The sequence below is a fragment of the Pseudopipra pipra genome (assembly GCF_036250125.1).
Source record: "Pseudopipra pipra isolate bDixPip1 chromosome 30 unlocalized genomic scaffold, bDixPip1.hap1 SUPER_30_unloc_1, whole genome shotgun sequence".
NCBI classification, from domain to species: domain Eukaryota; kingdom Metazoa; phylum Chordata; class Aves; order Passeriformes; family Pipridae; genus Pseudopipra; species Pseudopipra pipra.
In genome coordinates, this window is record NW_026990578.1 from 208,659 (window position 1) to 223,853 (window position 15,195).

General features: G+C 56.3%; 1 protein-coding gene across 1 annotated transcript; it reads right to left on the reverse strand.

The window, feature by feature from the left end:
* Positions 1–1,264: 1,264 nt before the first annotated feature.
* LOC135407927 (keratin, type II cytoskeletal 4-like) lies at positions 1,265–12,230 on the reverse strand. Its single transcript, XM_064643348.1, has 9 exons — positions 11,651–12,230; positions 9,754–9,968; positions 8,617–8,677; positions 8,237–8,332; positions 5,886–6,050; positions 4,830–4,955; positions 3,617–3,837; positions 2,540–2,568; positions 1,265–2,410 (listed from the first exon to the last, which is right to left on the reverse strand). The coding sequence occupies exons 1-9, from the start codon at positions 12,212–12,214 to the stop codon at positions 1,986–1,988; spliced, it is 1,902 nt and encodes a 633-aa protein (XP_064499418.1). The 5' UTR covers positions 12,215–12,230; the 3' UTR covers positions 1,265–1,985.
* Between the last annotated feature and the right edge of the window lie 2,965 nt (positions 12,231–15,195).

Here is a 15,195-nt window from a genome sequence, read left to right on the forward strand (position 1 = left end):
CCCTGTGCTGCTCCCAGAGCTCCCTGTGCTGCTCCCAGACTGGCTGAGATGTGGATTTGTCCAAAGGGCAGCTCAGAGCGGGGTTGACTCGGGTCTGGCTCCCAGTAGAGCCGTGGGAAGGGAGAAGCCGCAGGGCCGGTTGGTTTTCCCGGCATCCAGCTGTGCATCCAGCTGTGTCACCCTGAGTGTCACCCTGAGTGTCACCACGGCCAGACCTTCCCAGCCTTGTCACAGAGACCTGTCAGAGGGTCAGTGGCCCCCTGGGAACTGGGGACTCTGCCAGAGCTTCAGGAGCGCTGGGACAACGCTGGGACACGTGGAAGGATGTTTGGGGTGTCCTGTGCAGGGCCAGGAGTTGGACTCGATGACCCTCGTGGGTCCCTTCCCACTCAGGATATTCCATGATATTGTGCTCCCTGTGGGTCCCTTCCAGCTCTGGTTATTCCGTGATTCCATGATTTTGGAGGTCAGGGAGTGTTTGGACAATGCTCTCAGGGACAAGGTGGGATTTTTGGGGTTGTCCCTTGCAGGGCCAGGACTTGGTCTGGATGACCATTGTGGGTCCCTTCCCACTCAGGATACTCCATGATTCCCTGCCCCTCGTGGAGAACAGGTTGTGGGTTTGATCCCTGTAGGGACCATTCCCTTAAGAGTTGGACTCGATGGTCCTTGGGGGTCCCTTCCAGCTCAGAGTATCCTGGCATTCCAAATCCCAGTCTCCCAGAGTGGGGGGAGAGGGTTTTCCCCTCCCTGGAGGGGGTGTTGGAGGGGCCCATCCAGCCACAGCTCCGGACTCTGCTCTCTGGGAGGGTTCCCATGTTTTGGGGTGGGTGGGGGCCAGGGAGGAGCCCCCGGGGATGCATTTTTGGGAAGCTGCACTTTGGCTTTCTCCAACCAACCCACTCCTGAGAGGGTTCCAGGGGTGGGCTGGGGGATTGTTCCTCTCTGACCACCTGAGCTGCTCCTCAGTGGTTCCTTTGACCAAGGCCCAGCTGCCTTTTTGTGCCTCCGGAGCTCCCAGACCCCGGGAGAGATCCCGGGAGTTCTGCACATCCCAGAGTGTTAAATACCCTCCTTCACCCCTCCTTTCCAGACTCCCTCGTGGCCACACCAGTCACTGGATGGGACAAAGGCAGACAAAGGTGCCTCGGGAAGCAGAGCAGACAAAAACTTCGCTAAAACTCCGCTCCTTGAAGCTCCAAACCCCTTTGGAGACTCGGGTCTGAGGAAATCTGTGATCCCAGGAGGGAAATCAAGCCCAGCATGAATTATGCATTTCGTTTATTGAAGGCACAGCTGAAAGGCTGGAGTAAGCGAAGGGTAATCAACTCTGTTCACTTACACATGAAAAGCTTTAAATCTGTCTGGTACACACAGGAAAAACAACTCATGCATTAACCTACAGAAGTATAAGGTGCTCGTCGGGCTGTAATTAAACTCTGCTCTGCCAAACCCGGTGGAGCAACTCGGACCAATTTACATAAGTGTTACCAACCCTCCGGTAAACAGGAAAAATTGGCTTTTCTGCTGTCATTAAAGGAGTTAAATTACAGCTGCAGCTTCGTCTCGGACAATTAAACTGTGGCTTCTCTCTCTGAAGTCGGGATGAGCAAATTTCTCATCCTTTTTTGCAAGAGCTGCGTCGGGGAAAGAAAGTCCCCGCTGGGCAGGGGTCAGGCGGGGCAGGGCCGATGTGTGGAGACAGGGACGGGCTCTGAAATGAAAACCTCACCCGGCTCGGGGCGCGGGCGGGGGGTCTGGGGGGACTTTCCCGCACTAAGGACACGAGAGGGAGGGCGGGTTTTGGTCCTGCAGAGTTCGCGGCAGAGCGCCCCGCGGAGCGCACGGGGCGTGGTGCCCGGAGCCGTCGGGGGGTGGGACGGGGACAGGGACAGGGGGAACACTGTTTTGTTTGTTTTCCTGCAGAAATGCTGGTTATGTTTTCCAGCGGCGGCGCGCCGGGGGAGGGCGGTGCGGGGGTCTCTCTACCGGCTCGTTCTGACCACGCGCACGGCCGTGCCGAACCTGCTGCCCGCCCCGCACACCCCCGCGCCGGGCAGCAGGACGGCGCCGGGCCCGCACTGCTCCACCCCGGCGCACACCACGCCGCCCAGGTTGCCCAGGTTGCCCAGGTTGCCCACGGCGGGGGCGCACTGGACGCTCTCCACGCCGGGCATCACCTCCCTGCCCACGCAGCCCGCGGCGCTGCGGGCCCCGAAGCCACCGCCCGCCTTGGGCAGGCAGTCCACGCTGCGGGCGCTGAACCCCGCCGTGCCCACCGCGAAGGACGGGCCCAGCCCCAGCCCCAGCCCCAGCCCCGCGCCCGCCCCGCCGGCCTTGACGGAGCATTTCCCGGCGAGTCCCGACAGCGAGCGGCACTCCCCGACCGTGCCGCCGCCGCTGACCACGGCTGCGGGAGAGAAAACACGCCCGGTCACTGCCGGGGCAGCCAGGAGCGGCTCGGGGGGGTTTGGGGAGGGTTTAAAGTTTAGGGGTTAAATAATTCAGGAGTTAAATTCAAGGGGGTTCATCCACTCACCTACGCTCACGGGGTTGCCGGTGCATATCCTGTGGGGAAAAGAGGTGTCTCAGGGATGTCTTTAGGGAAATATTCCTCAAATAGAGGCATTTCCAAAGCAAATTCAGGTGCTGCCCGGCCGCCGCCTCCTTAAAAAGCCGGCGGGTCCTTCAGCACCTTGGGGTGTGAGGAGCTGGGTCAAACTGCCCGCTGCGGGGGGGGATCCCAGAATTCCGTGGACATCCCGATATCCCATGCTCCCTTCGGAGGGGATGTTAAGGTGTTCGGGAGGCGGGGGATCTGAGTGCACTGGGGGGAGGAGGAGGAGGAAAGGGGGGCGATGGTCCCTCTGCACCCACGAGGAGAGAAGAGAAACCCTGTTCCCCCTCTGCACCCACGAGGAGAGAAGAGAAACCCTGTTCCCCCTCTGCACCCACGAGGAGAGAAAAGGGGGGATGTTCCGCCCATTCAGAGAGGAAAGGGACCCTGTTCCCCCTCTGAACCCTTGGGGAGAGGAAAGGGATAACACACCCACTCTGCACTCAGGGGGTGAGAAAAGGGACCCTGCTCCCCTCTGCACCCAGGGGGAGAGAAAAGGGACCTTGTTCCCCTCTGCACCCACAGGGTGAGAAAAGGGACCCTGTTCCCCCTCTGCACCCTTGGGGAGAGAAAAGGGACCTTGTTCCCCTCTGCATTCACAGGGTGGGAGAAGGGACCCTGCTCCCTTCTGCACCCATGGAAGAGAAAAGGGGTGATGTTACACCCGTTGGGACAGAAAAGGGATCCTGCTCCCCTCTGCACCCATGGGGACAGAAAAGGGATGGTGTTCTCCCCCTGCACCCATGGAAGAGAAAAGGGACCCTGCTCCTCTCTCCACTGATGGGGAGAGAAAAGGGACCCTGCTCCCCTCTGCATCCATGGAAAAGGGACCCTGCTCCCCTCTGCACCCACAGGGTGAGAAAAAGGACCCTGCTCCCCTCTGCACCCTTGGGGAGAGAAGAGGGCCCCTGTTCCCCTCTGCCCCTGGGGTGCATCCTTTCCCTCTCCTCCTGCGGGGTTTTCCCGACCCTCCTCCCGAGGCCCCCCGGGATGTCCCACCTGCTCTCCTCCCCCTCCAGCAGCGTCCTGTACGTGGCGATCTCGATGTCCAGGGCCAGCTTGACGTTGAGCAGCTCCTGGTAGTCCCTGAGCAGACAGGCCATCTTGTCCTTGGCCTGCTGCAGGGCCGTCTGCAGGTCCACCAGCTTCTGCCGCGCGTCCTTGAGGGCGCAGTCCCCGCGCTGCTCCGCGTCGCAGATGGCTGTTTGCAGGGCCGAGATCTGGGACGGGGACGGGGACACAACCGTGGGGTGTGTCAGGGTGGGAGGCACCCCCGAGCCCAGCCAGTCCCACCCCAGCCTTCCACGGGTCGCTCCAAGCCCCGGCCAACCCGGCCCTGGGCACCTTCAGCTGCCACTTCTCTTGGCAAAGAAGGTGATGGGGGGGTATAAACAGGGATCTCCACAGGGTTGCTCCTGTAACCCCTCATTTCTCAGTGAGGAAGTGTCAGAGAACCCAAATTTCACCCGGATTGGTGGTGGCCAGGGGGGATATTGAGGCATCTCCACTGGGTTGCTCCTGTGACCCCTCATTTCTCAGTGAGGAAGTGTCAGAGAGCCCAAATTTCAGCTGGATTTGTGGTGGCCAGGGGGGATATAAACAGGGGTTTCCACAAGTTTGCTCCTGTACCCCCTCATTTCTCAGCAAGGAAGTGTCAGAGAGCCCAAATTTCAGCTGGATTTGTGGTGGCCAGGGGGGATATTGAGGCATCTCCACAGGGTTGCTCCTGTACCCCCTCAGTGAGGAAGTGTCAGAGAACCCAAATTTCAGCTGGATTGGTGGTGGGGGGATATTGAGGGATCTCCACAGGGTTGCTCCTGTACCCCTCATTTCTCAGCGAGGAAGTGTCAGAGAGCCCAGATTTCAGCTGGATTGGTGGTGGCCGAGCAGTTTGGGGTGAAAGGAAAGGGACCTTTTGGCTGCACCCTGTGGGGAACTCAGGAAACACTGATCCTGTTACAGCCAAACCAACCAGCCTCTTATTCACCAAGTGAGAAATAAATCTGCTTTTCTGTGTGCATTTGAAGCTCCTTTGTGTGTATTTGAGTGCATTTGAAGCTCTCTAAAGTGTATTTCGAGTGCATTTGAAGCCACAAACAGACCCGGTCTGGGGTGGGGGTTCTTGGCCGCCCTGCAGGGTGGGAGCTGCTGAGGACTCCTCCCTTTGCTGGATTAGTTTCCCAGCCCCGTGGGACCCAGCCCTCGGTCCTACCTGTTTCTTCACGTTGTCGGACTCGCACTGCAGCTTCTGGATCATCCTGTTCAGCTCCGCGATCTCGCTCTGGTTGTTCCTCAGGTCGTCGCAGAACTTGCCCCGGCTGCTGTGCAGCTCCTCCAGCTGTGGCACAGGGGAGGGGACGGTGGGAACGGGCCCCAACCGCCCCTTCCAGGGAAGGTGGAGACTCCCCAGACACCCCCTCGGCCCGGACGAGGCCCCATCCCGGGTGGGGGCCGGGCTGGGCAGTCTTGGAGGTCTTTTCCAAGATTTTCCCTCGGGAAAACGAGGCTCCTCGTGGGCGTGCACAGGGGAATGTCTGTCCCACCACCTCCCTTCAGACGTCCCCGAAGCAACCCCACGACCTGCCGTGCTCTGGTTTTACACCAGAGTCTCAAACCACACTTTTAATGTCGCTTTTGGGTTGGTTTTTTTTTCTGGCCAGACTTTGTTCAGGTTATGAGAAACAAAAATAGGGGTTTATAGGCAGTTGTGAGATGTCCAAGTCCTGGAGTGGACTTGGGTGTCAGGGTCTTTTTTTCGGCCAGTTAAGGGAAATGTAAAAACTTAAAAATTAAAATCTTTCGGGGCCATGTGAGAGTTTGGTCCATGGGGGGGTTTCTTTTCTCTCTTGGGGCTAAGAACAAAGGAAGATCCATCACTTTTGACAGAGTGGCCGATTAGAAAGAAGGGAAAGCCCCTTTTCAGAGAAAAGAAACCTTTTGAGGCAAAACTGAATATATTAAGCTCATCTAAAAATGGTGGGACTTTGTAAAACTATAAAATGCACGAAATTTAAAGCCAAGGGGTCTTTTCTCCCCGAAGAACTCGGTGTGAGACCGGACCCAGCACACTGAATAAACCCTTCCTTTGTGTTTCGGGGGTTTTTGCCACTTTTCCAAATTCAAGGGAGGAATTTCTCTCCCAAGGTGGCCCCCCCCGAGAGGTCCCTTCCACCCCTGAGGTGTGACCCTGCGGCCCTGAACCCCCCCGGGCAGCGGGTGGGGGACAGAGGGGGGTCCCAGGAAGGGTGTCTGGAGGGGTTTCACTCACCCTGGTCTGGTAAAAAGCCTCCACCTCGGCCTTGCTCTTCTGGGCGATCTCCTCGTAGCAGCACTCCACGCTCTTGATGATGCCCTCCATGTCCAGGTCGCGGCTGTTGTCCATTTGCACGATGACCGACGTGTCACAGAGCTGGCAGTCCAGCTGGGCTCTCTCCTGCGGGACCCAGGGCACGTCAGGATCATCCCTGAGCCACCCAGGGAGCATCAGGACCATCCCTGATCCACCCAGGGAGCATCAGGACCACCCCTGACCCACCCAGGGAGCATCAGGACCACCCCTGACCCATCCAGGGAATGTCAGGGCCACCCCTGACCCATCCAGGGGACATCAGGACCACTCCTGACCCATCCAGGGCACATCAGGATCATCCCTGACCCACCCAGGCAGCATCAGGACCACCACTGACCCATCTAGGGAGCACCAGGACCACCCCTGACCCACCCAGGGGACATCAGGACCACCCCTGACCCACCCAGGGAGCATCAGGACCACTCCTGACCCATCCAGGGCACATCAGGACCATCCCTGACCCACCCAGGGCACGTCAGGACCATCCCTGACCCATCCAGGGAATGTCAGGACCACCCCTGACCCACCCAGGGCACATCAGGACCACCCCTGACCCACCCAGGGCACGTCAGGACCACCCCTGACCCACCCAGGGCACATCAGGACCACCCCTGACCCATCCAGGGCACGTCAGGACCATCCCTGACCCACCCAGGGCACATCAGGACCACCCCTGACCCACCCAGGGAGCACCAGGACCACCCCGACCCATCCAGGGAATGTCAGGACCATCCCTGACCCATCCAGGGAGCACCAGGACCATCCCTGACCCACCCAGGGAGCATCAGGACCATCCCTGACCCTCCCAGGGCACATCAGGACCACCCCTGACCCATCCAGGGAATGTCAGGACCATCCCTGACCCACCCAGGGAGGATCAGAACCACCCCTGACCCACCCAGGGAGGATCAGAACCACCCCTGACCCACCCAGGGAGGATCAGAACCACCCCTGACCCAGCCCAGCCCAGCCCAGGGGTGGTTGGGAGAGGGGGAGCACTGGGGGAGCTTCTCCCCCCACACCCCCGAGTGCAGGACGGGGTTCTCCGCTCGGGTGACGGATCCCCAGCGAGAGCTGGAAGCTGGGACCTGTTTTGGTGGCACAGTTTGGGATCTGGGGGGGCAATTCCCTCTTTGCCAGCGTTTTTCTGGCTGTGAGACCCTCGAGGGTGAGTTCTTTTTGCCCCACTGAGCCCCCCCAGGAGGGTTTCTGCTCAAAAAGGGGTCAATTCAAACCATCCCCGTGTGTTTTCTTAAAAAACTTGTGATATTTTAGACAGAAGTGTTGCTTTCATAAAAATATTGTGATATAAATACTGATATAAATATAAATACATATTTATAAATTATATAAATATATATTATATAAGATATTATATATATTATATAATATGTATAATAAATAATATATGTATATAATATATATGTATATAATATATATGTATATTCTATAAATTACATGTTTATATAATATATTATATAATATACATGTATATAATATATATTATATCTGTATATATAATGTATATTATATATTATATAATATACACTATATATAATATGTATATTTAATTATATATTATATATATTATGTTTATATAATATATAAGTATATATTTATATCAGTATTTATAATATATGTTATATATGTATTATATATAATATAATATATAAGTTTATGTTATATAATATATAATTTATAATATATAATATATAATATAATATATAATATATAATATAATATATAATATATAATATATAATATATAATATATAATATGTAATATATAATATGTAATATGTAATATGTAATATATAATATATATAAAATTTTATATGTATAAATTCTGATACAAATAGCGTTACTACCATCAAAATATTCTGATGTAAAAAAAAAAGCTAAAAAATGTCAAAAGATGGTAAGTGCAAAATGCGATGTAAAAAGATGTTAAAAAGTAAATAAATAAATAAATAAATAAATAAATAAATAAATAAATAATGTAAAAAAGATATTTAAAAAGTAAAAAAAAAAAAAAAGCTAAAAGTAAAAAAAAGCGCTAAAAATGTCTGGCCATCCCGAGGATGGTTTGGATCAGAATTTGGGAGGCAGCAATGCAGGGGACAACCAAGCCCCCCCTTTTCCTTCCCCAGGTGTGTGTGATAATTCTGTTCACAAACCCCCGGGGTTTTTGGGCTGGAATCGCGGGGTTCTCAGCAAGGCTCCTTTGCCTGGCCCTGGTTTGGGGGGTCAGAGGGGGCCCCGAGCTCTCACCTCGGCGTAGATGCACTTGAGGAACTCGAGCTGCTGCCGCAGGAGCCCCACCCGCACCTCCAGCTCCTCCTTGGTCAGGTACAGACAGTCCACGTCCTGCGGGGCACAGGAGCTCGTGAGAAGGGAAGGGAGCAGGGACGGGGCAAAGCCCGGCTGTGCTGCCGGATCCGGAGGAAACCTCACAGTTCCCAGCCCGGGCTTTGTGTTTTCTGTGCTTAAAAACCCCGCCGAGGTTCCCCCAATTCGTGGAGCTGCCTCATTTTCGGGGCTGTCCGGCGAGGCCCCGGGCAGTGCCGCGGGGCCGGGACTCCCCACGTCCCTCCCGGCCCCTTCTCCCCCTGGTTTTGCCCTTTCCCAGCTGCTCCCTGGGGTGACTTCACCTTCTTGAGCACCACGAACTCGTTCTCGGCCGCCGTGCGCTTGTTGATCTCATCCTCGTACCTGCGGGGGGAGAGAGAACGGGGGGGTCCTGAGCCCTGGGGGTGCCCCCTGCGTCCCCCAGGCGGCCCTTGGAGACCCTGGGAAGTGAGACTTGGCTTTGGCACCTCTTTTTTCGTTATTATTTTTCCCTTTGTTGCCGTTTCTCCCCTCCCTTTGCTCAGCAGTTTGAAGCGGTTCGGGGCGGTTTGGAGTCCGAGGGCAGAAAACGGGGCCAAACCACGAGAAAGGCAAAGCCTGGCCCGGGCTGGAGGCTTGGCTTTGCCTCTCGCAGCCCCGGCCCGGGCTGGAGGTTTGGCTTTGCCGCTCCCAGCCCCGCTGCTTTGGGAGAGGTTTCTCTGAAGCGCCCAGGACTCTGCCCGGAGGGGTTTTTGGGGAGACTGTGGCCAAAAACGCCCCGGGGGGGGTCAGGAGCTTGAGCAAGCCGTGACACTCCCAGGGCAGCGGGGAGCAAAGCCGGGCAGGGGTGAGTCAGGAACTGCAAGAGCTTTCCCAAGAGGACGCTGCTGTGAGCTGGACCTTGGTGGGGGTGGCTCAGCAAGAAAAGCCCCCGGGGTGCCGGGCTGGAAAATCCCTGGAGAAAGGGGTGTCCGGTGTCCCGGTGTGTGGCTCAGCAGAGCACACGGGGAGATATCCAGGGGTGGCTGCGGCTCAGACGGACAAACCCGCTCCCACATTCCCTCTGGGAAGGGAGAAGGAACCCCAGCACCACGTGGGTGAAGAGTGGGGTGGAGATAAAGAGGCTGAGGGTGTTGTGGGACAGATCTGGGGGAGCCCCAGGCACAGATAGGGGGAGATCTGACGTGGCCAAGCACGGGCGAGGGCAGGAGGGAGAGGAGAAGCGGCTCCCTGTCCCTGTCCCTGTCCCTGCCCCTGAGGAAACCGTGGCTGAGGAGCTCTCCCAGTCCAGCTCCATCACCTGGAGTGCAGCGGTGGGACCCCGGCACAGGAAACCAGCCCGGTCCTGCCGTGCCCTGCCCCGTGTCCCGGGGTTTGGACACATCCAGCGCAGCCTCCTGGGATTCCCACTCCGGGCAGCGACCCCCCGGGAGCGCAGATTCCCTCCGGCCGGGACTTACTTGCACTTGAACTCCTGGACCAGGTCCCGCAGGCAGCGCTCCTCGTTCTCCAGCCGCTCCCTCTCCCCCATCACACACTCCAGCTGCTTCCTCAGGTTGCAGATGAAGTTCTCGAACACGGGCTCCAGGTTCCTGCGGGAGGCTGGCAGGACATACTGCTGCAGCAGCTCCCACTTGGTGGTCAGCACCTTGTTCTGCTGCTCCAGCAGCCTCACCTGGGGACGGGAGGGGGTGGGAGAGTCAGGAAACCCCCTCCTGGCCCGGCCAAAAAAGGGGTTTCTCCACTTGCAAAAGGCAAAAATCCGAATTGCAAATGGTGGAGCGGGCCCGGCGCCTCCCGTGAGCTCGGGCTGGTCCCACCCAGGACTCGTATCACAGGCTGGGCAACATCAAAGCCTGTGCTCTGTGCCGAGGCCGATCTGGGCTCAACCAGACACCTCCCCTTCCCCTGGAGGATCCACAGCCCCATCCAGGGCAGGAATGAGCCTCCCTGAGCACCGGCAGCTCCATCCGGGATCTCATTTGGGTGTATCTGATTTCAGCTCTAACCACGGGTACTTATCATGCCTTTCACTGCCAGATTAAAGGCTCTCTGAGAGCCTTGATGGGTCATGAATAAGTCATTTCTCCAGCTGGGAGCTGCTCCTCCTGGCTTGGTTCGGTTTTTCCAGCTGCTGAACAACTCCCAAGGAAAAGCAGGAGCAGATCAGACACAGCAAATTTCCTTTGCCGTTTGAAAAGTCATTTCCCAGAGCGGGTCTCTGAACAGGCATGAAAACCCTTCCATTTAGCTCAGGAAACAATGATAAATTATGTGTTCTTAGGAAATCACCAAATCATTTCATTGCCAGAGTGGAGGGACAGAGAAATTAAAATTATACATTTGATTTTAGCCAAGTCTGTCCTTCCCCACCTCGATGAAGCACAACTTCAAGAACACAAAGTCCTTTGGGGTTCACAGAGTTGTGAGAGCAACGTCAGGTTCTGCACTTGGAATAAACCTTCCTGGTTTGCCTCTTTCCATTCCCGTGCCTCCATCCCCTCTCCCACAGCTCTGGATTTACTGAATCCCTGGAGCTGCCCCTGCTGGAGCTCTTGGGTGGGTTGGTGACCATCCAGAGGTGCAGCTCTGGTGAGATTGCCTCGGTGTGAGGCTTAAATCCAAAGTGTCCCAGGTCAGGCCCACCCTGCTCCCTCAGAAAGGTTTGGATGTCGGGCTGCCGGGAGAAATATCTCCTGGGGCGTCTCTGGATCATCTCTAAGGTCCCTTCCCACCCAACCATTCCATGATTCCACGAGCTTTCCTACTGGAAGGGGTCCCTGTCCACGGCAGGGGGTGGAACTGGATCATCCTTACAGTCCTTTCCAACCCAAACCATTCCATAATTCCATGATCTTTCCTAACAGAAGGTATCCCATGGCAGGGGGTGGAACTGGATCATCTTTAAGGTCCTTTCCAACCCAAACCATTCCATAATTCCATGATCTTTCCTAACAGAAGGCATCCCACAGCAGGGGGTGGAACTGGATCATCTCTAAGATGCTTCCAACTGAAACCACTCCACGACTCCACGATCTTTCCTAGAGGAAAGTGTCCCTGCCCATGGCAGGGGCTGGAACTGGATCATGTTTAAATCCTTCTCAACCCAACTCAACCAGTTCCACAATTCCATGATCTTTCCTAGATGAAAGTGTCCCTGCCCATGGCAGGGGCTGGAACTGGATCGTGTTTAAGATCCTTCTCAACCCAACCCAACCCATTCCACGATTCCATGATCTTTCCCACTGGAAGGAGCCCCTGGGGACACCACAGCCCTCGGAGCACGGGGACACAGGGACAGAGGGAGCCATTAACCCTGCCCCTGCCCCTGCCCCTGCCCCTGCCCCTGCCCCTGACCTTGTCGATGAAGCAGGCGAACTGGTTGTTGAGGTTCTTGATCTGCTCCTTCTCGTGGGTCCTCACTTGGCACTCCTCGGGGTCCACGCCCACGCACAGGGGCTTCAGCAGCTCGGGGTGGATGCTGACGCCGCGGATGCCCTCGGACCGGCCCGTGCCCACGCCCAGGCCCACGCCGAGCCCTCCGCCGTAGCCCCCCACGGCCACGCCGTCGCCCAGCCCGCGGTAGCCGCCCAGGCCGCCGAAGCCGCCGCAGCCGCCGCCGAAGCCCACGACGGCGCCCACGCCGAAGCGTCCCGGGGGGCCGAAGGCGACGCCGCAGCGCCCGACGGCGGGGCCGCCCAGGACCCCCCCGCGGCAGCCGCCGCCGAAGGAGATGCGCTGCCCCCGGCCCAGGTCGCAGACGCTGCGGCTGCTGAAGCCGCCCAGGCCGCAGCGCCGGCCCGAGGGCGGGCACGCCGAGGCCGAGCCGGCGCTGCCGCGGCCCAGCCCGCACACGGCCGAGGCCGAGGAGAAGCCCCGTCGGCCCAGGATGGAGCCCGAGGTGTAGCACTGTCGACTCATGGCGGCGGGAGCGGCGGCGCGGAGCGGAGGGAGAGGCAGAGCAGATCTCCTGTGGCTCCTCCGAGGCGCGGCCCTTCCCCTTATATACATTTCAGGAGGTGCCTGAGATGCAAAAATTTAATTTATCCGCTGGGTTTGGCCTGCCTGGCAGCGAGGAATGGCTTCCAACATTTCAAACCCACAGCAAACACTTGTATCTCATGCGAAATAATGTGGAAATTAAAATAAACTGCTTTGCTTGCAAGCTTCGGTTTCAGGACTTGTATTTTACTTAATTAATCTGCTTCCTTATTGTGTAATTATAGTTCAGCAAAATAATTCAAGGGGTTTTTATTCATGGCTTGTTTACGGTCGGGTTTCACCACAGCGTTTAATTACGTGTCAGGGACCTCCCGCAGGAGTGTCGTGGCGATGCCGCCTCTCCCGGGGTCCCCGGGCGGCCCAGGGCGGGCTCTGGAGCCGTGGCCGGGGCACAGGGAGGGTGGATCCACCGAGGAGCAGCCCTGGAGCTGTCGGGAGCCTTCTCGGGAGCGTTCGTTCCCTCCTCCCGCAGGGATCTCGCGGGGAATTCGGCCGCAGCCGGCTCGTGGCACCGGGAATTTCCGTGTCGGCGGAGCTGGGACGGTGTGAGACAGTGCCGAGGATGGGTTTGGTCACAGGGAAGCTGCTCTGGGAAACTGGGAGTCAGAGAATCGTGGAATTGTGAAGTGGTTGGGGTTGGAAGGGACCTCAGGGATGGTCCAGTTCCACCCCTCTGCCGTGGGCAGGGGCCCCTTCCTCTGGGAAAGATCATGGAATTGGGGAATGGTTTGGGTTGGAAGGACCTTGAAGATGGTCCAGTTCCACCCCTCTGCCATGGACAGGGCCCCTTCCTCTGGGAAAGATCATGGAATTGTGAAATGATTTGGGTTGGAAGGACCTTAGAGACCATCTGGTTCCAACTCCTGCCATGGGCAGCGGCCCCTTCCTCTGGGAAAGATCATGGAGTCATGGAATGGTTTGGGTTGGAAGAACCTCAAAGATGGTCCAGTTCCACCCCTCTGCCATGGACAGGGACCCTTCCTCTAGGACAGATCATGGAATTGGGGAATGGTTTGGGTTGGAAGGACCTTAGAGATGGTCCAGTTCCACCCCTCCCGTGAGCAGGGACCCTTCCTCTAGGACAGATCATGGAATCATGGAATGGTTTGGCTTGGAAGAACCTCAAAGATGGTCCAGCTCCACCCCTCCCGTGAGCAGGGACCCTTCCTCTAGGACAGATCATGGAATCGTGGAATGGTTTGGGTTGGAAGGACTGTAAAGATGATCCCGTCCCAATCCCTGCAATGGACAGAGGCACCTTCCAGCAGGAAAGCTCATGGAATCATGGAATGTTTTGGGGCTGGAAAAGACTTTAAGGATGATCCAGTTCCAGCCCCGTGCCGTGGGCAGGGACACTTCCTCCAGGAAACATCATGGAATTGTGGAATGGTTTGGGTTGGAAAGGACCTTAGAGATGATCCAGTTCCACTCTTGTGTGTGCAGGGACACCTCCCACTATCCCAGGTTCCTCCAGCCAGGCCTTGGACACTTCCAGGGATCCAGGGGCAGCCACAGCTTCTCTGGGAAACCTGTGCCAGGGCCTCCCCCCTCCCAGGGAAGGTGAGGGTGGTGAAGTGCTTCCCCATCTTCCTGTGACACCCCTTGGTGACACTTAATCACTCTGGAAATGTCAGGTAATGAGAAGGCACCGTCCCCTCTTCATCAAAACTCTTAAAAAGACTTTGGAATTTGCTTGGAAACAAATAAAACTCCTTTTTTTTATTAATTTTATTTTATTTTTGCCTTAACAAAGGGATCCAATCACAGAACCACAGGGGACTGCAGAGCTCGCCCTGAGAGGTCTTTGTGTCTTTGCCGGGGCAAAATTAACTGGCTCTGGAAGGACTCTTGAGTTAAAAATAATGCAAAAAAATCAGGATATTTAGAATATTTGTGGGGTCTCTCCTGGAAGGGTCTTTCCCTTTTTTTTTTTGGCACGTCTCGGGTTGAAATGAAGATTAAAATACTCTGTGTAATTATAACCACCCAGCAGCTCCGTTGGTCTGAGTGTGTTGGGATGCACCTCTTGCAGTGGGATGAATTTTCATGTAATCATGGAATCATGGGGTGGTTTGGGTTGGAAGGGACCTCGAAGTTCATCCCATTCCATGGGCAGGGACACCTTTCCCTGGACCAGGTTCCTCTCATTTGCAGGGTGGTTGGAAAGACCAGCAGAGCTTTTGGGCACCGTGTTCTCCGTGTCACCGTGTCCTGGGTAATCCAGGTGTCACCGTGTCCTGGGTAATCCAGGTGTCACCGTGTCCCGGGTAATCCAGGTGTCACCGTGTCCTGGGTAATCCAGGTGTCACCGAGCCCTGGGCAATCCAAGTGTCACCGTGTCCTGGGTAATCCAGATGTCACTGAGCCCCAGGTAATCCAGGTGTCACCATGTCCTGGGTAATCCAGGTGTCACCATGTCCTGGGTAATCCAGGTGTCACCGAGCCCTGGGTAATCCAAGTGTCACCGAGCCCTGGGTAATCCAGGTGTCACCGTGTCCCGGGTAATCCAGGTGTCACTGAGCCCTCAGCAATCCAGGTGTCACCAAGCCCTGGGTAATCCAGGTGTCACCGTGTCCCGGGTAATCCAGGTGTCACCGAGCCCTGGGCAATCCAAGTGTCACCGTGTCCTGGGTAATCCAGGTGTCACCGAGCCCTGGGTAATCCAGGTGTCACCGTGTCCCACGTAATCCAGGTGTCACCGAGCCCTGGGCAATCCAAGTGTCACCGTGTCCTGGGTAATCCAGGTGTCACCGAGCCCTGGTCAATCCAGGTGTCACCGTGTCCCGGGCAATCCAAGTGTCACGGAGCCCTGGGTAATCCAAGTGTCACCGTGTCCTGGGTAATCCAAATGTCACCATGTCCTGGGTAATCCAGGCACTGGGACCTCCTTCTTGGCAGTG